General features: G+C 37.3%; 2 protein-coding genes across 2 annotated transcripts in view; both read left to right on the forward strand.

Moving 5' to 3' along the window:
• Positions 1–14,857, forward strand: LOC113682835 (MFS-type transporter SLC18B1). Its single transcript, XM_089204286.1, has 16 exons — positions 1–222; positions 3,292–3,387; positions 3,981–4,054; positions 5,308–5,455; positions 6,267–6,335; positions 6,705–6,789; positions 8,181–8,261; positions 9,022–9,092; positions 10,196–10,294; positions 10,917–11,014; positions 11,238–11,333; positions 11,932–12,006; positions 12,140–12,206; positions 12,622–12,648; positions 12,848–12,893; positions 14,774–14,857. The coding sequence occupies exons 1-15, from the start codon at positions 1–3 to the stop codon at positions 12,890–12,892; spliced, it is 1,353 nt and encodes a 450-aa protein (XP_089060412.1). The 3' UTR covers position 12,893; positions 14,774–14,857.
• The window catches only part of LOC113682829 (MFS-type transporter SLC18B1), an 18,823-nt gene continuing 5,494 nt past the window's right edge, over positions 12,558–25,886 (forward strand). Inside the window, exons 1-9 of the mRNA XM_089202879.1 lie at positions 12,558–12,994; positions 14,774–15,025; positions 18,323–18,418; positions 19,013–19,086; positions 22,157–22,304; positions 23,013–23,081; positions 23,469–23,553; positions 24,794–24,874; positions 25,586–25,656. Of these exons, the coding sequence (XP_089059005.1) occupies positions 14,801–15,025; positions 18,323–18,418; positions 19,013–19,086; positions 22,157–22,304; positions 23,013–23,081; positions 23,469–23,553; positions 24,794–24,874; positions 25,586–25,656 (849 nt within the window). The 5' untranslated portion in view covers positions 12,558–12,994; positions 14,774–14,800. The remainder of the gene's footprint in view (positions 12,995–14,773; positions 15,026–18,322; positions 18,419–19,012; positions 19,087–22,156; positions 22,305–23,012; positions 23,082–23,468; positions 23,554–24,793; positions 24,875–25,585; positions 25,657–25,886) is intronic.

The raw sequence follows: 25,886 nt of genomic DNA on the forward strand, positions 1-25,886 counted from the left end.
ATGACCAGTACCGACAGTTCCGAAATTAGATCCAGTGAGAAGGAAAGCCTGATAATTAGCAGCCCCCGAATCAGCGAGAAAGAGGAAAAGTGTTCCTCCGGAGGTGATTCACCCAGGATTCTTCACATTCTTCACAACATAGTTATCTACGCCAGCAATGGTCTTTGCATCTTTATGGTGTTTGTTTCATACTCTTTGTTTTCACCATTCTTTCCTGCAGAGGTTAGCACTTTTATTCATTAATCAATAATATATTAGAAATAAGTCTATATTGGTAAGTAATCACAAGATATTAGTAAATTAATGTAATATCTTTCACAGTTTAATATTTCACTAGCTCGTCATCAAATAATTGTTTTTAACTCTAAATCAACAAAGAGCTATCCTCGAAAAGATTGTTAGAGTTGCGGATGCTCCTTTTAAGTAGATTGAATCATTTACCCAAAAATTTGTTAGTTGTAAAAGGATATAATTTCACTGTCAACGTATTATTGACTGTGGTGAATCAACAAAGAGCTATCCTCGAAAAGATTGTTAGAGTTGCGGATGCTCCTTTTAAGTAGATTGAATCATTTACCCAAAAATTTGTTAGTTGTAAAGGGATATAATTTCACTGTCAACGTATTATTGACTGTGGTGAAAAAAGGATGGGAAAAATAGCATTTTTCATCGATAGATTTGAAACATGGGTATTTTGACTTTGAGATAATTTAATTTCTAAGTTTCTAAGTATTTTAGTTCTTGAGGTGCTTAATACATTTCATTTTTAAGGTAACAGGTGATAAGGTGAAAGTAAATGTACATTAAAAAAAAAAAAAAAAAAATTTCGATCTATTTCTCAGCATCAAATCTAGGAGTGTTACGTCTGCAGCCAGGAGAGCATCATGGGTTTTATTATACATTAGACTCTGATTTATATTATCGTGTTGTGGTCACATATTATGAAAACACCTGATGAAATTATAGTATGGTAGGATTTTTTTTCAATTTTGCCAGATGTGATGGAAAGCCTTTGAATAGTTCTCCTTCCTCTTAGATCAATGTCAACATCCTCTAAAAAGTATTAAATTTGGCTCTCAGATGAGTTGTAAAAAGATATTGACTTTTTTGATAATGTTATCAATTCTGATGGAAAATGCCAGTAGTCCAAATTAGATTTGACTTACTAACCAGAGGAAGGGCTCGTCAAGCAACAGCCTTCAATCCAACAGGAAAGTGCAGAACTCGGGCTCAGATTGTATCTTTGGAGTTAATTGACTCTGGACTCTTCGAAACATATTTGTTATCATCCCTATCAGTATTGCCCACTTTGTGGTATTTTAAGCATGTTCTGCATGTGAATCACCATTATTTCCTAGAAAGGTTAGCAATATTCAATACTGAAGAATAATGATGTACTTCTGTCTGGGCAGTATAATGACGTTTCCCAAAGTTCACAGGTTTTCCTTAATTGATTGGTAACCGAAGTATTTTACTTTGATGCAAAACCTGTCCTTTCATTCATAACGTAGAGAAATTGTCGGGGCCCAAGAGATCCATTAGGATTACTGAGCACTTTACGTGCACCTTTTCCAATGATATATTTTGCATAACTTGCATTTACTCCAAAAAGTTATACATTGGTGAAACAGGAAGATGACTGGGTGACCGATTCCGAGAACACCTTCGCAATGTAGAAAGAAATGACAAGGAGCCAGCCAAATTAAACCAGTCGCTAGACACTTAAATCTCCCTAATCATTCTGAGTAGAAAGCGGCAAAACTCTAAGGTAAAACGTTATCTTTCAAATCGGCACTCTTAATCCCCACGGTATCAACGACCGCTTTTCATCCAACTAATTTATTCCTGCTTTTCTCCTCACCATGTTCCCACTAATAGCGTAGCTTCATTTTCTGTATATCTGCGTTCTGACGAAGGGGTAACGCTAGAAACGTCAGCTTCGAAAATCTTTACGGTGGCCAATTTACATTATCAAATCAGTTTATAAACAAATTACCTTATTTGAAAAGTAACCTGCGCCCAAAAGGGTTTCAAATAGTCGTTGACGTTTTATTAAAAATCATAATTATTAATAATATTGTTGACGCTGCTTTCAGTTCCTATTAGTGTTAGCTGATCGGTATCCATGTTACAGCGGGGCTTCAGTGAGCTGTCTGCGATCGGCAGCAGGGTTTTGCGCTGTATAACCGACCGTAGTTCTTAGAGGACAGGATACTCCATTGATGCACTTTTAATTTGATACCATCGTACGTCACGGAAGGAAGCGAGACCTCGTGATCGATCTTCTTCAGTTCGTGGACAAACTCAGACACGTTCACTTCAGGTGCAAAGTCTCTGCTGTCAGCGAGAAAACTTATCCTCGCCTTTCTTGTATTTAATCTCAAGGAAGTGAAGGAGTATTTGCTGCCACCGTTGTGGTGCTACGTTAAGCGTCATGTAACTAGCTTGGATCACGTTACAATTTCATGCCTTGAGTGCAGGCAACATCTGATGAATCAACTCTCAGCTAAAAGTCACTCTAAATCTTGACTGAAGAAAAGAAATCTGAATTGTGTGAGGAATTTGTGGGAAGTTGGACCCAGATCTAACACATACGTTCAACACTTTTCTTAACTTTCTTATTACTATTGTTATAAATAAACACCATTGAAAAGTAACCTTCATAAAGGGGTTGCAAATAATTTTCCTTGTGTTAGTCAGAGTATTATCCATTCAGCTTAAATTGACTATCAGTTTAGTGATTCTATCCGGTGATCAGAAAAATGGCCTGAAAATTGACGGCCTCCAACTTAGCGAGAAAGAGGAAACCTCAAGCTTACAGTATTCCTCTAGAGGTGGTTTACCAAGGATTCCTCACAGCGGTGCTTATAATAATCTTATAATAATATCTTTCACAAGCTTCTATATTCCCATGAAAGCAAATGAAAACAAAAGACTGATCTGTACACTCAGGGCAAAAGACTCACCACATATACCTGGAACAGTGTCGTGGTAGGAGGTTTAAGGGGAGAGGAGTGGGGCAAAGGGCTAAAGTGGCAAAAGTAGGAGCTGACTGGGGGTTTGAGGATGGCTACTGTAAAGTAGGAACTTATCGGGGGTCTAAGGATGGTTACTGTAAAGTAGGAACTTATTGGGGTAAGGACAGCTACTGTGCATGGTTTTCCAATCAATAATTAAATCTAGAGCCAAGTACAAATACTGATATTTGTTCCAATGCCATTTTCATAATTTGTCTCAAGATTTCTGTGATTTATTGTATAACTGTTTCTCTTTTTTTCTGTTTACTTAAAGGCAATGAGAAAAGGCGTGTCTGAAAGTATAGTGGGACTTATCTTTGCAACTTATTCATTTGTGATTTTCATCTTTTCGCCATTTTGTGGAGTTCTTGTAAGTATTTGACTCTGAAGGGTACCCATGATAGTTAGAATATTTAATTCATTTATTTGTATATTTACCACTATTCGCTTTTTCGGATTCAATACTCCACCATTTTTATTTTAGTGTTAATTTTTATGATAAATAACTTCATCTCATTCAGATCAGAATAGGCTCAACAAGGCAGAACCTGAAACAGTTTACTTTCATTTTACAGATTACTTTGCTAGAACAAATAATATTCTATTATCAATGATAATTGTACATTTTGCATCCTGAAACCCTTAAATCCTAATAGTGACAATCGCCTAAAATCTCCTTACAGTAATACTGATGAGTCATTTTTAACATCATGAGAAAAAAGGAAACGATTGCCGACCTGAGAAGCTTTGATTGATAAATTCTTCTTTTCAGTACCAAATAAATCTACAGAAAACACTTCAGAGAATATGGTTGCTGATGTTGAGGTGTAAAGGGTTAACATAATGATATATTAGAACCACAAGGCCACAACTTACTTATATGTAGTTTTCTGCTTGAATCAGCAATTGTATTCCGAGATTTTTTACAATTACTTACTGATGAGCAATTTGTATCACTTGCAGATACCAAAATATGGCCCTAAGTTTGTTCTCTACTCAGGGCTTGTTCTTTGTGGGGGATCATTGGTTATATTTGGGTGAGCCAAAACGCTGATTTTAATAAGTATGATTTCTGTATTTAATTATACAATGAATCCTTAAGTCGTCATCCTTCTTTCTTCTCATTACTCTTCTGCTTGAAATTATAATATTGTGAAGAAAAATTTCTCTTTGGTCAATATTGGAAGTGAAAAGACTAACTCTTAGATGTACACTTTTCCAGTGGCTTGATAAACTAGATAATACTTAAGCAAGCTAAGTAAATATGCTGATTAATGTGAAAGATAGTCAATTTGAAATGGTGTTGAAAATTAAGTTTGAAAAGACCTAAAGTGAAAAAATAAGAAGTTCAAGCCAAAGATCTTGCTAAGACTAAGAGCAGTCTCTCCTTTTTGGCGAAGTCCGTCGCGCGAGTAAAAACAATTCAACGAAAGAAAGATTTTATGTTAGCGCGCCGCGGGGAACTCTGGGAGTGAGGCGTAGAGGAAGGGACTACAGCGTAAGCCAAAGAGTTTGAACTTGCACTGGTGAGTGACTTTTAACCTCAATGGCATTCCTTATCTTAATTACCAATCAATTTTCATATCGTCGCAACGCTCGGGTGATGTCAAGAACTCTAATTTACAAAATTCGTTCCCACATTGCGAACGCATTTTGCTGTGTGTGTGCTTGCAATTATAAATGGCCTCCAACGATCGCGAAGTGATTTAAAAATCTCATGTCTGACGCTCGATTTACACTGGGCTCAGAATGTTGACACTGCGTGCGGTGGGCTGCCGACTGCCGGTCATTTAGTTCTTTGAGAACCATGACCGGCAGTCGGAATTTTTCTAAAAATTGAAAAAACACATGGTAGATAAGGCTCTCTCCAAAGCCGGTTGGCAAAATTGCCGGGACGTCCTTTCCAGCGAGAAGAGCTTTAGGCGCCTTAGTGTGCTCTGGTTTCAGCGAAAGAATTGTCTGAAACCTGCAGGTCATCAGCCATGATTAATCTGGAGCGTTGACAAGCGTTGATATATATAACCACTTGTTGACAGATTACCGTCCGATGGCCGATCATATTTTTGCGTTGAGAGCGCAATGCGGGAATCAAACTCTTGGATTTTTAGTCTGTGTTCCCTTTTTTCAAGCGCCTCACTCCAAGGGCTCCTTGCATCATTGTTTTTTTTTTCCCCTGATTTTTTTTGGACTCGTGCGACGGACCTCACCAAAAAGGGAGGACTGCTCGAATTCTAGGTCTTGCCCCTTTACGAGCAAGACCTAGAATATCTGTGGCTTTTGTATCTTTCAGATTTTGTGACCTGATTGTAGATCGGGATGCGTTCATAACTGTTTCCTTCATACTAAGAGCAACATCAGCCATTGGAGGGGCTGCAGCTGAAACCTCGGCAATGTCCATTTTATTAGGAAAATATCCAGATAATATTGGAACGGTTTCAGTATGTGGGATTTTGTTTGTTGAATTCAAACTACATTTTATAATGAATACATTTTTAGCCTTGCCATGAAGATATTAGATATGGTAACTTCTAATATGTTTATAAAAAAAAGTATCTATGTCAGAGAAATGTTAGGTTATTATATGACGTAGTGACTTTGATGAATGAATGCTTTTAGTTATTTTTTGCGTAATAATTAAAGTGGCTCTATAAATTGCCTGGAAAAAGATATCAGCCCCTAAGTGGGACTTGTCATGACATTCCCTGAGTGATGTCTGCTTCAATAGGGTTCAGAGTCACCTTAATCAAAAAAAAAATGCATGAAAATAGCATTTATTCATCAAAGTTACTAAGTACTGTAAATAATGTTAGCTTCTATTAAAATAACAGTAAATAAATTGCAGTTAATAATTGGAATAAATGGTCGTTGAATAAGATTTAGCAGAGGCAGATTCAGAAGGTGACCTAATCTACCGGTACCTCCATTTTGTTAAAAAATTATTAGAATTTAAAGAGTCGATTTTAACAGTTAATGTAAATTGAGAATTAGTCTGCATAGCAGGTATATGGCGAGCTAATGCTCAATATTCCTCGTGAGTGTTGAAGCTGTCATATTGAATTCATTTGATAAGATCGAGTAAAGCCTGGAGCAAGTAAAAACTGTATGCGATGGAGGTGGTACATGCATTCCCTTGTTCCTTTCTCCCTTCCTGATTTATTTACTGCAGGCTTATTTCGATCTTGTCGATTTACAAGTTAGAGCAGCTTTAAGGCAAAATAAGAAAAAAGTTCTTGCAACATTATTTTCTAGGGTGTGGCGGAGACAGCTACTGGAGCCGGATATGCCTTTGGTCCAGTCATGGGAGGATTTCTTTACACGGTATGTACATGGCATGGTCCTTAATTGATTTATTACCTGTAATATATCGCGTGAATATGATTTAAAAAGCATCTCTTAATGTATAAAATTCAACTTAAAAGTTATGTCAAAATAACATCCAAAACTGCCACTGCTTAAATTTCCGTCTTCGCTGCTTTTGGCCAGGTTTCATTGGTTGTGTTGACTAAGAGACAATACCTCAACTGACCACCTCGCTCACACCATAGTGAGGTTGAACACTTAATTACCCCGGTTTTTTTCCACAGAGCATGCTAAGTAGAGAAATAAAGTTATGTGTAACAGGGTAATCTGAGATGCAGGAAAATAACATCATTAATAATCTCTGATCTCAGTTGATCTTGTTTCTAGGTTGGTGGTTTTAAACTTTCCTTCATTGTTACGGGTGGAACTATGATTGCTGTTATTCCAATTTTAGCCTTGACACTTGGCAAAGGTTTGATTTTCAGATTTTTTTAACAATCTAAATTTCTACTGATTGAAGTATCTCAGTCATTTTCTTAAAAGGCATTTGATTTGTGTAAAAGGTGTTCAGCTTCAAAAATGGTTAAGTCAATGAAGGAGTGATTGGACGTGTTAGTCAGTCAGTCAATCTTTCAGTTGACACTTGAGTCATGTTTGACAGGTATCTGTATCACCTTTTTTACACGATGCGCCTCCTATCAACATTAATTTCATTCAAAATCGTTTCAAGGAGACATGTGACATTGCTCTCGAGCAAACAGTTTGGTAAACAAATATAATTCCATAATAATAAAGTATTATCGTTTGTCTTACGATGTGGTCAGTTATGATGTGAATCGCAGCTAGCCCGTACCCAGACCTCCGCCGTTTCAGAGCACGCTCACAACACCGGACACCAATCGCTTTGGAATGAGGTTAAGTTTATTGATCGTGATCCTTACTGGTACACTCGTAGGATCAAAGAGTCAATTCACATAAGACTTCACCCTAACAACATCAACAGGGACAGTGGAATAGGAATTCCTGAATCGCGGATGCCCAAGATAAAAAACACAACAACCGGAGAGTCGTACAACAGCGAACCGTCGAGCGAACAACTCACTAACATCGAGGATCTAAACAAACCAATAACAGCTGTGGGAAAAAAACCAATCAATCACAGTGGAGCATTATACTTTATAAGAAAACCCGAAACCATTCGACCATTCGACCTGATGAAGACGAGTAATATGCAGTCGAAACGTCGCGATTCACATCATAAGTGACCACATCGTGAGACAAGTGATAATACTTTATATTTATTGAACTTTACCGAGATGAACAAGCACAACCTTTTCTACGAAATATAATTCTATCCACCAACATGAAAATGCAAGGTGGACTGGTGCCTGTGTTGCAGGTAATTTAGTGTTAACAACTGGGTTGAAAACGTAAATTAGCCACCGTAAAGGGTAAAATAGCTAACGTTTCGAGCGTTAGCCCTTCGTCAGAACGATCTTTCTTTAGAAACTTACCCCTTTATGGTGCCTGTGTTAATAGACTGCCATATTTATCCGCGGATTGGCCACATCCGCGTATAAGCTGCACATTTTGGTGATTTGGAAAAACGCTAAAAAGCCCGTATTTTAAGTTAAGCCCATCCTTTATGATCGTGTGAGTCAAAAGCATTTAACTGAAAGGAAAGTCAGCGCTGGGGCCACATAACTTTTTGCCGATTTCCTCTTACTCAGGCTATGGATATAAAATGAGAAACATGAGTTCCTTTACTGTATTGAGTGTAGTTTTGAGCCATACCAGTCCGTTCTTGAGAAGTTTCTATTGAAATATAGCATGGATAATTGTTATTTAAAAACTATATACCAGGAGAGGAAAAGAAGAAAAAAGATGACAAGGAATCAATATCCAGGTTAAAAGTGCTGAAAATTCCAACTGCACTCATGTTATGTAAGTACATGACTACACTTAACATTTAACATATTTTTTCTGACAATGGATAATGGAGAGTTAATATTACTGAATAATGTGATTACTGATGCACCCTGAGTTGAGGGTGGCCAGAATACTTCTTTTGGCAGAACATTCATGTGGATGTCTAACGAACAAAAACACGTGGCTCAGTTGATGTCTTGCCGAAAGATACCAGAGAACTTAAAAGACACCAGCTCTATATTGATTGCATTCCTAGAGTCTAAAACCATATTAGAAATCAAACTGTTACACCTTCTCTGCACTGTTATATGTCATTTTAAATCGAAGCTTTAGGGTAATCTTGGAGGGCGGATTCTTGCTGTAAGCCAAATGCATTGGCAAAGAAAGTAAGCAAGGTGGCTTCTCACCATCCATTTTCGTTCATAACGAGGAAAGAAACAAAGACGACCGGCTTTTTTTGTGCATTATTATAGCTGATTATCCGTTATAGGTATTAGATAAATGTTGTAAAGTGATAGCTTATGCGTTCGAAAGGTTGATAAACATTAACAAAATTACAAAAATGTAATTTTTGTAAAAGTTGTCGGAGTGGCAAAAGTTGCTCGAAGTTGCCAAAACTCAAAAAGTGCTCCAAACGCTGAAAGTTGCTCAAAAGTTGCCGAGCACAAGGGAAGGGGCTATTTTTAAGTTACAATGTCTTAGAGACTAGAGCTCTTACATTTGTTTAAGAGTTACCGAAATGAGAGTCTAAATTTTTCCTGTCATTTTATTCCAGCTCTCTGCTTTGTCGTCTGTGGCTTGTCATTTTCTTACCCTGAACCTATCTTAGGGCCTCACTTGATAGAGGTACAATTACGACCTTTACTTTTATATCATGTTAGGTCTTTTTGAGGTGACATATAATGTTTTATTCTGTCACAGAACATGCTTTGTCAACTAGATGGTTTGATCAAACAGAATCCCTTGACGCAATACCTTGAGGAATATTCAAAAGTGAATATGAGTACTTCAGGATTTCGTTAGTTCTGTTTGACTTCCCTCTTGTGATCCGGTAAACTCACGCCAACTATTTGGAGGTAGAACTAAACTTATTACGACTTTGTCACTGTCGTTTTCCCGCCCCTCACAAAGGTTCCTTCCTTGTTTTTTCCAATTCCTTACTAGCTCCGCGTGACATTTTTATTTCCTCTAATTGGACGTTGTTACTACTTTGGTTTCCGTTATGCGACATTTGCAGACATTCCAACCCCTTTTGAGGAGAAATAGGGAGACTCTTTTAGTGCCGAAGGCGCTAAGATGAGCGCCAACGGCGCGAGCTTCTAGGGGGGTCTGGGGGCATGCCCCCCCCCCCAGGAAATTTTGCAAATTTAGTTTCTCTCAAGTGGCATTTCCAGCATGTTGACATCATTTCTGTGGTTTTCTTTAAGGTCTTAGATTCTGAAAAGATGGATTAACAACAGCAAAGTAACGTTTTACACTCAGATCGCAAAAAGTACTTATAACATAAGCAATTTTTTCCTTGTTTTCAGAATTTTATGATAAATCGGGAGAACCTGATAAAAATCGGGAGAGCGGGAGGCAACACATCAAATCGGGAGACTCCCGATCAAATCGGGAGGGTTGGAATGTCTGCATTTGATCGAAATTAGCTTGTGACCAGGCCCTCACCGTTAACGCTGCCGGACGTGCATATCTCTGCAGGCGGGAAAATTAGAGACGAGTTGAGACAGGTTTGCTGGGATCTGGCAGACCCCAAATTGACCGCTGGCCGGCTTGCTTCTCTCAAGAACTCAGACCTTCTCGCGGGCCAAATAACGCTCGTATTGTAGCGCTTATAAACGAAATGCGATTTATTATTCCTTTTGGAAAATTGAGTTCGCCAAACTTTTAAAGTCTTCTGTCTTCAAAGTTGGGCTTAATGGTCCATTTGGCATATATTCACTTCACAGATGGGTCAAAATCCAGCAAATGTTGGTCTTGCTTTTCTTTGTTGGGCTGCGACTTACACCCTGTTAGCACCATTGGTCGGATACATAGGAGATAAAACGGTAAGTTTCCCTTTAGCATAGCAAAAATTAACTTTGCATCGGGGTCTGGCATCATCACAATTACCAAATCTGCGCTCCAAAAACTTTCATTAACAAGACAAGCGTTTGCCGGTGGGGAAACTAAGACTTCTTTTTGTGAGGTTTCCTTTTCTCCTATGGTAAATGGTAGGGGACAGGGCGGGGTTTCCAGTGCATTATGAAGTGGGTAATGACATGTTCAAACTCAATTTCACGAAATTCAACTTGGTGACTGACAGAGTCCATTCCGTTTCAATCAAAAGTGTCTTCCCCAGAGGCTAGGGAATGAATTCTAAACATTAAAGAGCGCTGGGGGAAAATAGCGACTTTCAGTGACGTCTTGCTGTGAGGAGTTTTCTCAGAAATTTTCTGCTTCGATATTTGTAGGTTCTCTAATGACAAAACTTACCATTTATACCTCCGATTTAGTTGATTGAATTGTTAACTCGAGGCGTCAACTCAGAGAAAAAAATCATCCACTCCGAAAGCTGTGTTGTTAAGAACTCATGGTAACAGCTCTTTCCAGTGTGATTTGGTATGCAATGTATTAAAAATAAAAGCATGATTTTGATGGAACTTCATATCTTAAAAAATCTCTTTGCAGAAATGTTATCGAACGATGATGATAGCAGGTTTTACTGTACTTCTCATTGGACATCTGTTGGTGGGACCTGCTCCATTTCTTACGTTCTTACCAGCTAAGTATGTGTACCAATCATTCTGCATATTTTCATTATCATATTAATTAAAAGTACCAGTAAAAAAAACGATCTTCAATATTCTGAGAAATTTGTACAACATAGATTTGTGGCTGCGAATATCAAGTTTCACGCCTATCTCCAAAACGATCCAAATCTGAGGTTCAGTCACCTTTGAGAAATGTTATGTTAATGATAAAACTTATTCGATTCCGCTGTTCTTGCAGGACGATTTGGCTGCTAATTCCAGCAATGTTCCTTTATGGAATTTCTGGTGCTCTTGGTTTTGTACCCATCATGCCTGAACTCATTAAAACTTTAAGGTAAGTACCAATGTTTAAGTAAATACAACAACCAATGCAAGGGGGGCACAAAAGGCGTTACTAGTTTAACAGCAATACACAGAGCTATACCCTAATTTCCCCGGGTAGATTCGTCGTCGCCATGATAGCTGGGAATATGTTCTTTGACATATTACATTACAATTTTGAGAACTTTGAAAGTGAGAGATGATGAGTTTTCATTTTCGATGTCACTTATACGTCGGTGTCTTTTTTTGTGAATGATTTTGAGTGGGTATGTTTGGCATTTTAACTATTAAATTAGTGTAATTAAGTCCTCCCTCCTTCCTCTTTGTTTGTGAACCTTTGTAATTATTTTTAACGAGTACAGCGACCCCGATCGATGACTCGAACCTTTAAGATAAAGTAAAAAAGAGTCCTTTCTTTTTTTCCAGCATTCGAATTATCTAGAATTAAGTCACAGTAAATGAATGGTGGATTTCCAGAGAATTCGGTTTGGTTCGAGTTAGCAAGAGGTTCGAATTGGCGAGTGTTTAGTTATTAGAAGTCAACTTTATTGATTAACTTTTTTTTATAATCATGTTTTTGTACTTGCTTGCTGCTTCTTTTTTCCTCTCAGGGAAGATGGAATGCCCGATGATTCCTTCACAAACGCGCTTGTGTCAAGTATTTACATTTGTATGTACTATTTAGGGTATGTGCACTTTTTTATTGACTCTTTATCTCTTTTGTTTTAATTGCTAAAGCAGCAACGATTTGAGGGAGGGCAGACGCTAACATCCACGCTTGAAATGGATTATAAATGTTTTTCAACTTTTTCTTTCCAGGTCGGTGATTGGGCCCGTTCTAGCTGGAGTACTATGTGATCACTTTGGATTTGAGTGGTCCATGACTGTAAGTGCTCTTTCATCGATCATTCAAAGCATTTGATATACGCTAAGAGACTTTATATCATAAAGAGTTTTGAGGAGAATTTAGTATTTATCGCCGGCGGGGAGGGGGAGAAGGGAGAATTTCAGTGGGGATCAGATGGTTTTCTCTGTGGGGAAACAGATAGGGGATCAGTCGTCGCCTAAAGACAATAAAAGACGGACTATTAAAAATTAACTGCCAATTAACTACCAATAAGGAGGAGGGGGGTGGGGGGGAGGGAATATTTCAGACTCAGGTAAATTTTAATGTGACACAACCAAAATCCCCCCCCTCCCCCCCACCCTTCCTCCTTCCTTGTTGGTAAATAATGACCGGTGTCTTAATAGGAACAAACTACACATAACAAGTATTTCTTCTCGGTTCCCTACTTTTGCAGGTAGCAGGTTTCATCTGCTTTTTCCAAGTGAGTGCATAAACAATTTTGCTTCTAAATGATCGGTTAACGTTATTTTCTGGTGTTTTTTTCTATCATATTTAACTTTAAGAGAAAGATCTTTTTCTAAAATAATTTTTTCCTTTTTTTTCTTTTAGGTTTTGTAGTTTATCATCTAGGAATATTTGTTATCATATCTTTCTGTTATATATGCTTGTTTTTTTTTTAGCTCCTGCTGATTTTTTTCTTCACGTTGTTTGAAAGATCTCTTTAAGGTTAGTAGATAGTTCGATAACGCGGTTAGTACCAGCGGTTTCTGTAAAAAGCACCTTACAAGTAGCTACTATACAACCTCTTTTCTAAAATAATCAGCAAGGTATGTAACTGAAGTCGACAATATTCATTTTTATATTGACCCTTTTTGACTTGACTTGCACGTATGACAGAAGCAAATTAACTCCTTGGCTGCCAGATGCGATAATTTTCGACTTTTTTTTATCTTGAAAACAATGAGATTTATTATATGAAGAAAAATTGAGGTTAGCGGCACTTAAGAGAGGATGTCAGCATCTATCGCAGCGGCAAGTCACCCAAAACTTGCTTCCTCTTACTTTTATAATTTGTAGCCCAATATGTCCTAATAATTGTGGTGTAGTTTTTTGTGAAAATACATGTTAGTTTTTGAGAAAGGATTTTTTTCGTTCATTCTATCTTCAATTCAACATAAACAAAAGTCTCCATACAGGTTAAATATTCATTTGTGACAGTATAAATTATGGCGTGACTAGCTTATGATGTAAATGGGGGAGGGGAAAACACAACGCAAAACCTGGGCTCCTGTCAAAACGTAATACCCAGGCGTTAAATAATAATCGAAACAGCTAATGAAATCATAAATAAACAAGTTAAGAGTGTTATATTAGATTTTTTACAGATTGTAGTGATTTATGCCAGTAAATGGTGGCGACAAGTAGGCACACCATCTCTATTTCACAGTCGCTAGCAAGTAAATTTTGCCGGACTTTGAGTTCGTCTCAAGATAGAACAACACAAATACACAAGGAAATTTTTACAATAACTTATTAACCATCCTTTTGTCTTTTAAAAACTCGAAGCTCAGTAGATTCTGTCATATCGGTCATTGTTAAAACTGTCTTTGTTTTGATGTTACTATTCGATATAGGAAAAGTATGTCGAACAAAAATATTCACCAAAAAATAAATATTACTTTACCAGCTTCAATTTTGACAGGAGATTAAATTTAGATGATAAAACAAAGGATTATGTTGACAGAAATACCGGAGGTCAAGTTTATTGGTTACATGAAGTCACACAACTCAGGTAATATTCACGGTGAAAATTTGCATATTTGGTCGAACGAAAAAATAGTTTCTCAAAAACTGAAATATATTTTCACAAAAAACTACAACACAATTATGAGGACATATTGAGCCACAAATTATGAAAGTAAGAGTGAAAGCAAGTTTTTGGTGACTTGCCGCTGTATGTCTGATTCATGCTGACATTAGCTCATACACATGGCGTGTATGGCTTAAATATCAAATTGATGCTGATCAACATTTGGCATCAAACACATCACAAGGTTAGATTCTGATGTTTACAAAGAACGTGCTCGAGATACACAGAAGACAAAAGTAATTTTCAAATTCTCCCCCCCATTATAATTGGATTTGGAGGCAGCTTTTCATATCATTGAAATAAACTGCAACTCTAGCTACTGAAATGCTCTTCAAACTATCCGAGTGCTTCATATCTCGATGAACGCATGCTGATATATGAACCAATCGTTTTATTCGTCAGCTGTGTTTTCATCAAGATATGAAGTCCTTGCAAAGTTGTAATAGTGCTCAAGAAGCTAGAGATGCTCTCAGCTGCGCCTCCAGCGACTCTTACACATTTTATCTCCTCTCCAAACTTCCCACGAGTAGGAACCAAACTGGACCAGTTCTCAGATTTGATTTATTGAGGGCCTTTTTCGGGAAAGAAACAAAGAAGACGGTTTGGACGCCGAAAACAACTAGAAAGATTTAATTTTTCTAAGGTTTAATTTTTCGTAACTCGTTGATGAATTTTTATAACATTCTTTGAGAAGAAAGCTATTGTTGAGAGTTACAATAAGTTTTTGACAATTTAGTGATAGCAGCATCCATTCAGAAGGAAAATGACCAATACCGACAGTTCAGAAATTCGATCCGATGTTGAAAAGGAAAGCCTGATAACTGGCAGCACCCGAATCAGCGAGAAAGAGGAAAAGTGTTCCTCCAGAGGTGATTCACCCGGGATTCTTCACATTCTTAACAACATAGTTATCTACGCCAGCAATGGTCTTTGCGGCTTCATGGTGTTTGTTTCATTCTCGTTGTTTTCACCATTCTTTCCTGCAGAGGTTAGCATTTCTATTCATTAATCAATAATATATTAGAAATAAGTCTATATTGGATATATAATAATAATAATTGTAATATATTGGTAAATTAACGTAATATATCTTTCACAGTTTAATAGTTCACTAGCTCGTCATCAAATAGTTGTTTTTAGCTCTAATGAAGAAAAAAAAGAGCTTTTCTCGAAAAGCCTGTTAGAGTTGTGTATGCTCCTGTTAAGTCGTCTGAATCATTTACACTAACATTGACCTTAAACTCTATTCACAATTCACGATTATTTACGAAATACTATTGATTAATATACGAAATTTCATAAAAATTCAAAATCATGTATAATACAATAGCATTTAACTTTAAAGTTTCCCTTAAAAAAAAATAAAACTTTAGATGCCCGCATTGGCGACGTTTATTTTGCAGTCTAAGGAGTGTTCTATCTTGCTGTGAAAAGGCATTCGTGAACCTCTCACGCATCCGCGTACCGATATTAGAATTTCCAAAGAGGTTTGTGTCTTGAACCATGCGATAACTGTGTTATACGGCTCGGTGTCTTTCTGAGCTATCTTATCTGCAAGATGCTTCAAGAAACGCTAACACTCATGTCCCATTCCGCCATTGGTTCCAAACACTGAAGGTGTGAATGAACTCATCTCTACATCTTTACCCTAAAATTTATTGTTGGTGTGTAAAAAATAAATTTCACTGTCAAAGTATCATTGACTGTGGTGAAAAAAAAGGGATGGAAATAATAACATTTTTCATTGATAGATTCGTAACATACGTATTTTGACTTTGAGACAATTTGAATATTAATTTTAGTTCTTGAGGTGCTTAATACAATTCATTTTGGGGAAAAACAAATTTTTTTCCTAAGGTAACAGGCAATATGGCGAAAGTAAATATACATTTAAATAAAACAGCAAAATTTCAATCTATTTCTTTGTATCGAATCTAGTTCTTGGTATTAAATCTCTGAGTGTTACGTATGCAGCCAGGAGAGCATCAAGCTAATGGCTTCTATTATACATTAGACTTTGATTTATATTTTCATGTCATGGTCACATATATATTATGAAAACACCTGATAAAATTATATTTTTTTCAATTTTTCCAGATGTAATGGAAAGCCTTTGAATATTTCTCTTTCCTCTTAGATCAATGTCAACATCCTCTGAAAAGTATTAAAGTTGGCTCTCGGATGAGTTGTAGAACGATGTCGACTTTTTTGATAATGTAATGAATTCTAATGGAAAATGCCAGTAGTCCAGATAAGATTTGACTTATTAACCAGAGGAAGAGCTCGTTCAAAAACAGCCTTCAATCCAAAATGAGGGAGCAGAACTCGAGCTCAGATTGTATCTTTGGAGTTTGTTGACTCTGGACTCTTTGAAACCTATTATTATCTCCGTAGTATTGCCTGCTTTGTGGTATTTTAAGCATTTTCTGTATATAAATCACCATTCTTTCCTAGTAAGGTCAGCAATATTAAATTTATTGATGAATAATAACGTACTTCTTTCTGGGGAGCATACGTATGCCAATGTTTACAGTTTTTCCTTAATTGATTGATAAACGAGGTATTTTACTTTGATGTAAAAGCTGCCCTTTCATTCATAACGTAGAGAAACTGTCGGGACCCAAGTGATCCATAAGGATTTTTGATCACTACACGTGCCTCTTCGCCAATGTTATATTTTGCATAACTTGCACTTACTCCAAAAAGTTATACATTGGTGAAACAGGGAGGTGACTATGTGACCGATTCCGAGAACACCTTCGCAACGTAAAAAGAAATGACAAGGACCTAGCCAAACCTGTCGCTAGACACTTTAATCTCTAATCATTTTAGGCAAAAAGCGGCAAAACTCTGTCTTTCAAATCGGCACTCTTAATCCCCACGGTATCAACGACTGCTTTTCATTTAACTACTTTATTCTTGCTTTTCTCCTCACCATGTTCCCAGCAATAGCTTGGCTCCATTTTCTGCATATTCGCTCTGACGAAGGGGTTATGCTAAAAAATGTCAGCTTCGAAACTATTTACAGTAACAAATTTACATTATCAACTCAGCTTATAATACCAAATTACCTCATTTGAAAAGTGAGCTGCGCCCAAAAGGATTTCAAATAGTTGTCGATGTTTTATTAAAAATCATAATCATTAATAATATTGTTGACGCTGCTTTCAGCTCCTATACGGCTAGCTGTACCATGTTACAGCAGGGCTTCAGTAAGCTGTCTGCCATCGGCAGCAAGGTTTTGCAGCGGTGTCCCAGAAGGCGTTGTGCGAGGCTCGTTCCGATTCCTTCAGTTGGGGTATTGCGCCAGACCAGCAGGGAAAAAAACTCTTACTGGCCAGCGACCTTACATTTCTTGAATTACCGCTTTATGGTTTTGACGGCAGTCTCGGCCTTGCCATTGGACTGAGGGTACTTGCTTGGATCACGTTACAATTTCATGCCTTGAGTGCCGACAACATCTGATGAATCAACTCTCAGCTAAAAGTTACTTTTGAGGAAGAGGAATTTGTAGGAAGTTGGACCCAAATCTAACACATACGTTCCACACTTTCCTTAACTTTATTATTGATATTGTTATAAATAAACATCATTTTAAAAATAAGCTGTGATTAAGGGTTGTAAATTATTTTCCTCATGTTAGTCAGAGTAATATCCATTCGGGTTAAATCGACTATCAGCTCAGTGATTCTATCCGATGATCAGAAAAATGGCCTGAAAATTGACGGCCTCCGACTTAGCGAGAAAGAGGAAACCTCAAGTTTACAGTGTTCCTCTGGAGGTGGTTCACCTAGGATTCCTCACAGCGGAGCTTATAATAATCTTATAATAATATCTTTCACAAGCTTCAATATTCCCATGAAAGCAAATGAAAACAAAAGACTGATCTGTACACTCAGGGCAAAAAGCTCACCACATATACCTGGAACAGTGTCGTGGTAGGAGGTTTTAGGGGAGAGGGGTGGGGCAAAGGGCTAAAGTTGCAAAAGTAGGAACTTATTGGGGGTCTGAGGATGGCTACTGTAAAGTAGGAGCATATTGGGGGTCTGAGGATGGCTACTGTAAAGTAGGAGCTTATTGGGGGTCTGAGGATGGCTACTGTACAGAGGCTTATTGGGGGTCTAAGGACAGCTACTGTGCATGGTTTTCCAATCAATAATGAAATCTAAAGCCAAGTACAAATATTGATATTTGTCCCGATGCCATTTTCACATTTGTTTCAAGGGTTCTGTGATTTATTGTATAACTTTTTCTCTCTCTCTTTTTTTTTTTTGTTTACTTAAAGGCAGTGAGAAAAGGCGTGTCTGAAAGTATAGTGGGGCTTATCTTTGCAACTTATTCGTTTGTGATTTTCATCTTTTCGCCATTTTGTGGAGTTCTTGTAAGTATTTGACTCTGAAGGGTATCCATGATAGTTAGAATATTTAATTCATTTATTTGTATATTTACCACTATTCGCTTTTTTGGATTCAATACTCCACCATCTTTATTTTAGTATTAATTTTTATGATAAATAACTTCATCTCATTCAGATCGGAATAGGCTCAACAAGGCAGAACCTGAAACAGTTTACTTTCATTTTACAGATTACTTTGCTAGAACAAATAATATTTCATTGTCAATGATAATTGTACATTTTGCATCCTGAAACCCTTAAATCCTAATAGTGACAATCGCCTAAAATCTCCTTACAGTAATACTGATGAGTCATTTTTTAACATCATAAGAATAAATGAAACGATTACCAACCCGAGAAGCTTTGATTGATAAATTCTCCTTTTCAGTACCAGATGAATCTAGAGAAAACACTTTAGAGAATATGATTACTGATGTTGGGGTGTAAAGGGTTAACATAATGATATATGAGAACCATATGGCCCCAACTCAATTATGTGTAGTTTTCTGCTTGAATCAATAATTGTATTACAAGATTTTTCACAATCACTTACTGATGAGCAATTTGTATCACTTGCAGATACCAAAATATGGTCCTGGGTTTGTTCTCTACTCAGGGCTTGTTCTTTGTGGGGGATCATTGGTTTTATTTGGGTGAGCCAAAATACTGCTTTTAAGATTTCTGTATTTGATTACACAATTAATCATAACCATTACAAATTCCTCAAATATTGTTGGTGCATTCGCAGCTTCATTTTTCACTAATCATTCTGTAATCGGACTGTTGGCTGTAATCGGACACCTGTAATCAGACAGTTGAAGCAGCCAATCATACTAAGTCCACTCAGCTAATCCACCAATCACAGAAATGATCAAAATAACCATAGCAACAACCACTTATCCAAAGAAAAACTAGGGAATTTCCAAAATGGAGGAATTTTTAACTAAAGACATTGTCTCCACTGCAGATATTTGTTGTAGGTATATTTGTTTTCTCGGAAATTGAAATGGTTATGATAAATTGGTAATAGGACTTCTTGTCGCCCAATTCTGTCTGTAATCATACTTGTGATTAATAAATCGGACTCCCACTTCGCGGTCGTCCGATTTTGTTAATCACTCGTACGATTACAGACAAAATTGGACTCCACTTGGTCCTATTATCATCATTAATCTTTTAGTTGCCATTCCTCCTTCTTCTCATCAGTCTTCTGCTTGAAATTGTATTAATATTGTGAAGAGAAATTTCTCTTTGGTCAATCTTGGAAGTGGAAAGACCAACTCTCAGATGTAGCATTTATTCAATAGCTTAAACTGGACAAGACTTGGGCAAGTTAAGTAAATACGCTGATAAATGTGAAAGACAGTCCATTTGAAATGGTCTTGAAAGTTAAGTGTAAAAAGACCTAAAGTGAAAAATTAGAAGTTTAAGCAAAAGATCTTGCTAAGAGTACGAGCAGTTTCTCCTTTTTGGCGAAGTCCGTCGCGCGAGTAAAAAGAAATCAGTGAAAGAAATATTTTATGTTCGCACGCCGCGGGGAATTCTGGGAATGAGGTGTAAAGGAAGGGACCACAGTGTAAGCCCAAGAGTTTGACCTTACACAGGTGAGTGATTTTTAACCTCAGTTAGATGTAACCAATGGCATTCCTCATCTTAATTACCAGTCAATTTTCATGTCGTCGCAACGCTCGGGTAATGTCAAGAGCTCTAAACTATCTCAAATTTCGAAGGGCACTGTGAACTGGAAATCTGCGAAATGTCTCAGTTCGGATGAGTCTCACAAACGAAACTCCTCAGAAGATACTTAGGAAAGGTAGAGGTACCATCGCGAACGAATTTTTCTCTCTGTGTGCTTCCAATTATAAATTGCCTTCAGCGATCGCGAAGTGATTCAAAAATCTCATGTTAACGCTCGATTTACACGGGGCTCAGAATTCAGAGCCATGGAAGTTGACACTGTGTGCGGTGTGCTGCCGGTCACGGTTCTCAAATAGGTAAATGACCGGCAGTCAGAAATTTTTCTAAAGGTTGAAAATTGAAAAAACGTCCTTTCCAGCAAGAAGAGCTTTAAGCGCCTCAGTATGCCCTGGTTTCAGAAAGAATTGTCGAAAACCTGCAAGCCTACAGCCATGATTAGTCTGGAGCGTTGACTAGCGTTGATACGTATAACCGGTTATCTTTCTGAGAGGACACAATTTGTCGAATTTAATAACGTTAGATCTGCCCCACAGGGGATTCCCTGTGGGGTGCCTCAAGGTTCTATTCTTGGTCCCTTATTTTTTATCCTGTATGTTAATGATTTGAACAATGCTTCCCTGCTTGATGCAATCTTGTTTGCTGATGATACAAACTTATTTATCTCCCATAATGACCCTGTTTACCTAATTAACACATTAAATAGAGAATTAAACAAATTGTCAACCTGGTTTGCAGCAAACCGGCTCTCCTTGAATTTAGCCAAGACTAATTTTATGGTATTCAAGCCTTGGCAAAAGAAGCAATCTTTTGAATTTCAAGTTTTCATAAATGAGCAGCCTATTCTTCGTGTTTCTGAGACCATGTTTTTGGGTGTTTTATTAGATGACAATTTGACCTGGAAATCGCATATATCCTTAACAGCAAATAAATTATCCAAATCTATAGGTATTATTCATAAATCTAGGTTTTTTCTCTCTACTCACTCCCTTCGTACTTTATACAATTCTATGATCCTTCCATATTTGTATTATTGCAATTTAGCTTGGGCTGGTACCTATAAGTCAAACCTTCAAAGAATTGTAACCTTACAGAAACGTGCGTTAAGAATAGTAAGCAATTCTACATACATTGCCCATACTGGCCCTATTTTAAAGGAACTTAAACTCTTAAAATTTCATGATATCCATTCGTTTCAATTAGGTACTTTTATGTTTTCATTCGAGAACTCTACACTCCCTTCCAAATTCAATAACTTTTTTTTACTGAATAGTCAAATCCACAATTATAATACTAGGAATGCTCAGTCCTTCCGTTTGCCACTGTGCAGAACGAACACCAGGAAGTTTTCAATTTACTTTCAAGGTCCAAACTTTTATAATTCGTTAAATTCTGACATAACTAGTTCTCCCTCCTCCGCTTCTTTTAAAAGAAAGCTTAAGGAATTTCTTCTCTCTAAGTATTAGCTTCTGTAAGGCAGTAATTCTTAACTAACTTACTTAATATGTGTGTGCGTGTGTGTGTGTGTGTGTACGTGTGCGCGGTCAAAGTTAATTACCATAAGTCCATATTGTAATTCTAATATAAGATTAGTTATTTTAAGTGAGAAAACCTGACTTGTTATAAGCCTCGTGGTTTCTTTCAGGTTTTCTCGCCATTTATTTTCTGTCATCAATTTTCTTCATTTTTTTTTTCCATGTGTAAATGTCGTATATGGCAAATAAATATTGTATTGTATTGTATTGTATACCAGTTGTTGACAGATTACTGCCCAATAGCCGATCATATTTTTGTGTTGAGAGCGCAATGCGGAAGTCAAACTCTTGGAATTTTTTGGTCTGTGTTCCCTTTTTTTTGAGCGCCTCACTCCAAGGGCTCCCTACATCATTGTTTTTTCCCACTGGTTTTTTGGACTCGCGCGCGACGGATCTCACCGAAAAGGAGGGACTGCTCGAATTCTAGGTCTTGCTCCTTTAGGGATTTGAGCTTTTTAAACAAAGAAGTATCTGTGGCTTTTGCATCTTTCAGATTTTGTGAGCGAATTGTAGATCGGGATGCGTTCATAACTGTTTCCTTCATACTGAGAGCAACATCTGCTATTGGAGGGGCTGCAGTTGAAACCTCGGCATTGTCAATTTTATTGGGAAAATATCCAGATAATGTTGGAATGGTGTCAGTATGTGGGATTTTGTTTGTTGAATTCAAACTACATTTTGTAATGAATACATTTTTGCCTTGCCGTGAAGATAATACATATGGTAACTTCTAATGAGGAATCACTCAGGAGCCTCTGTGTAAGGCTTGTCATGACATTCCCTGAGTGATGTATATTTCAATGGGTTTAGAGCCACCTTAAGTAACAAAATGCATGAAAATAGCATTTATTAATTAAAGTTACTAAGTACTTTATATAATGTTAGCTTCTATAAAAAATAACAGTGAATAAATTGCAGTAAATAATTGGAATAAATGGTCATTAAATAAGATTTAGCAGTGGCAGATTTAGAAGGTGACTTACTGTACCGGTACCTCCATTTTGTTAAAAAATGATTGGAATATAAAGAGTCGATTTTAACAGTGCATGTAAGTTGAGAAATAGTCTCCATAGTAGGCATGTGGCAAGCTAATGCTAAACATTCCTTGTGAGTGTTGCAGCTGTCATATTGAATTAATTTGATAAGATCGAGTAAAGCCTACAGTAAGTAAAAACTGTATGCGATGGAGGTGGTACATGCAGTAAGAATGTCAATCAAATTTCCCTTGTCCCCTCCTCCCTTCATAATTTGTTCTCTGCAGGCTTTCTTGATCTTGTCGATTAGCAAGTTAGAGCAGCTTTTAAGTTAAGGCAAAATATGAAAACAGTTCTTTCACCGTTATTTTCTAGGGTGTGGTGGAGACAGCTGCTGGAGCCGGAGATGCCTTTGGTTCAGTCATGGGAGGATTTCTTTACACAGTATGTCCATGGCATGATCTTTACCTGAATTATCTCATTTGTAATATGTAATATATCACGTGAATATTATCTAAAAAGCATCCCTCAATTCAACTTAAAAAGTTATGTCAACATTACATCCAAAACCGCCTCTGATTTTTTTCATAAATTTCTATATATGCTGCTTTTGGCCAGGCTTCATTAGTTGTGTTGTCTAAGAGACAATACCTCAACCGACCACCTCTCCCCCCTCCCTCACACCATAGTGAGGGTGAACACTTAATTACCCCAGCTTTTTTGCACAGAGCATGCCGAGTAAAGAATTAAAGTTATGGGTAACAGGGTAATCTGAGATGCAGGAAAAAAACATCATCAATAATCTCTGATCTCAGTTGATCTTGTTTCTAGGTTGGTGGTTTTAAACTTCCCTTCATTGTTACGGGTGGAACTATGATTGCTGTTATTCCAATTTTAGCCTTGACACTCGGCAAAGGTTTGATTTATAGATTTTTTAACAATCTTATATTCTCACTAATTTGAGTATCTCAGTCATTTTCTTAAAAGCATTTGATTTGTGAAAAAGGTGCTCAGGTTCAAAAATCATTCAGTCAATGAAGGAGTGATTGGGCAAGTTAGTCAGTCAGTCGGTCAATCTTTCACTTAACCTTTGAATCATGTTTGACATGTATCTGTATCACCGGTTTTTTACGATGCGCCTCCTATCAACATTAATTTCATTTAAAATCGTTTCAAGGAGACAGGTGACATTGCTCTCGAGCAAACAGTTTGGTAAACAAATATAATTCTATAATAATATAATAACGTATTATCGTTTGTCTCACGATGTGGTCAGTTATGATGTGAATCGCGAACCGTTCCAGAGCACACTCACAACACCGGACACCAACCGCTTTGGAATGAGGTTAAGTTTATTAATCGTGATCCTTACTGGTACACTGATAAGGTCAAAGAGGCAATTCACATAAGACTTCAGCCTAACAACATCAACAGGGACAGTGGAATAGAAATTCCTGAAGCGTGGATGCTCACGATAAAAAAACACAACAACCGGAGAGTCGTACGATAGTGAACCGTCGAAGGAACAACTCACTAACATCGAGGATCTAAACAAACCAAACACAGCTGTGGAAAAAAAACCAACCAATCACTGCGGAGCATCATGCTTTATAAGAAGACCCGAAACCATTCGACCTTATCGCCTTATGAAGACTAGTAGTATGCTGTCGAAACGTCGCGATTCACATCATAAGTGACCACATCGTGAGACAAACGATAATACTTTATTATTATTGTGTTTTACCACGATGAACAAGCACAACCTTTTTACGAAATTAAATTCTACTCATCAACATGAAAATGCAAGGTAGACTGCTGCCTGTGTTAATAGACTACCATATTTATCCGCGGATTGGACACACCCGCGTATAGGCTGCACATTTTGGAGAGGTGGCAAAACGCTACACAGCCCCTGTTTTCCTGTTAACCCCATCCTTTACAATCGTGTGAGACAAAACCATTTAACTGAAAGGAAAGTCAGCGCTGGGGCCACAAATTTTTTCGCTGATCACTTCCTACTCAGGCTATGGATATAAAATGAGAAACACGAGTTCCTTTACTGTATTGAGTGCAATTTTGAGCCATTTCAGTCCGTTCCTGAGAATTTTCTCTCGAAATATAGCAAGGATAAATGTTAATTAAAAACTACATACCAGGAGAGGAAAAGAAGGAAAACGATGACAAGGAATCAATATCCAGGTTAACAGTGCTAAAAATTCCAACTGTACTCGTGTTATGTAAGTAAATGACTACACTTAACATTTCACATATTTTTTCTGACAATATAATGGAGAGTTAATATTACTAGATAATGTGATTGCTGGTGCACCCTGGGTTGAGGGTAGCCAGAATACTTCTTTTGGCAGAAAATTTATATGAATGTCTAACGGACAAAAACACGTGGCTCATTTGACGTTTTGCCGAAAGATACCAGAGCACTTAAACGAAACTAGCTTTATAGTGAATGCACTCCCAGAGTCTAAAACCATATCAGAAATCAAACTGTTACACCTTCTCTACATACTGTAAGCCAAAATGCATTAGCAAGGAAAGTAAGCAAAGTGGCTTCTCACCATCCATTTCAGTTCATGAAAAGGAAAAAAAAACAAAAACGAGCGGCCCTTTTTGCGCATTATTTTGGGTGATTATCCGTTATAAGTAATAGATTAGGGTCGTTAAAGGCTACATTTTATCAAGTGATAGCTTATGCGTTCAAAAGGTTGATAAACATTAGAAAAATTATGCAAATGTAATTTTTTTTAAAGTTGTCAGTGGCAAAAGTTGCTCGAGGTGCTCCAAACGCTAAAAGTTGCTCAAAAATTGCCGAGCACAAGGGAAGGGGCCATTTTTAAGTTACATGTCTTTGAGAGTTAGAGCACTTACATTTACTTAAGAGTTACCGAAATAAGAGTGGTCTCTAACAAATTTTTCCTGTCATTTCATTCCAGCTCTCTGTTTTGCCGTCTGTGGCTTGTCATTTTGTTACCCTGATCCTATCTTAGGGCCTCACTTAATGGAGGTACAACTACGACTTTTACTCTTAAATCATGTCTGGTCTTGTTAGATAATGTTTCCGCATTCTGTCACAGAACATGCTTTGTCAACTACATGGCTTGATCAAACAGAATCCCTTAACGCAGTACCTTGAGGAATATTCAAAAGTGAATATGAGTACTTCAGGATTTCGTTAGTTCTGTTTTACTTCCCTCTTGTGATCCGGTTAACTCACGCCAACTATTTGGAGGTAGA

Source organism: Pocillopora damicornis, chromosome 4 (genome assembly GCF_964200805.1).
Source record: "Pocillopora damicornis chromosome 4, jaPocDami1.2, whole genome shotgun sequence".
NCBI lineage: Eukaryota > Metazoa > Cnidaria > Anthozoa > Scleractinia > Pocilloporidae > Pocillopora > Pocillopora damicornis.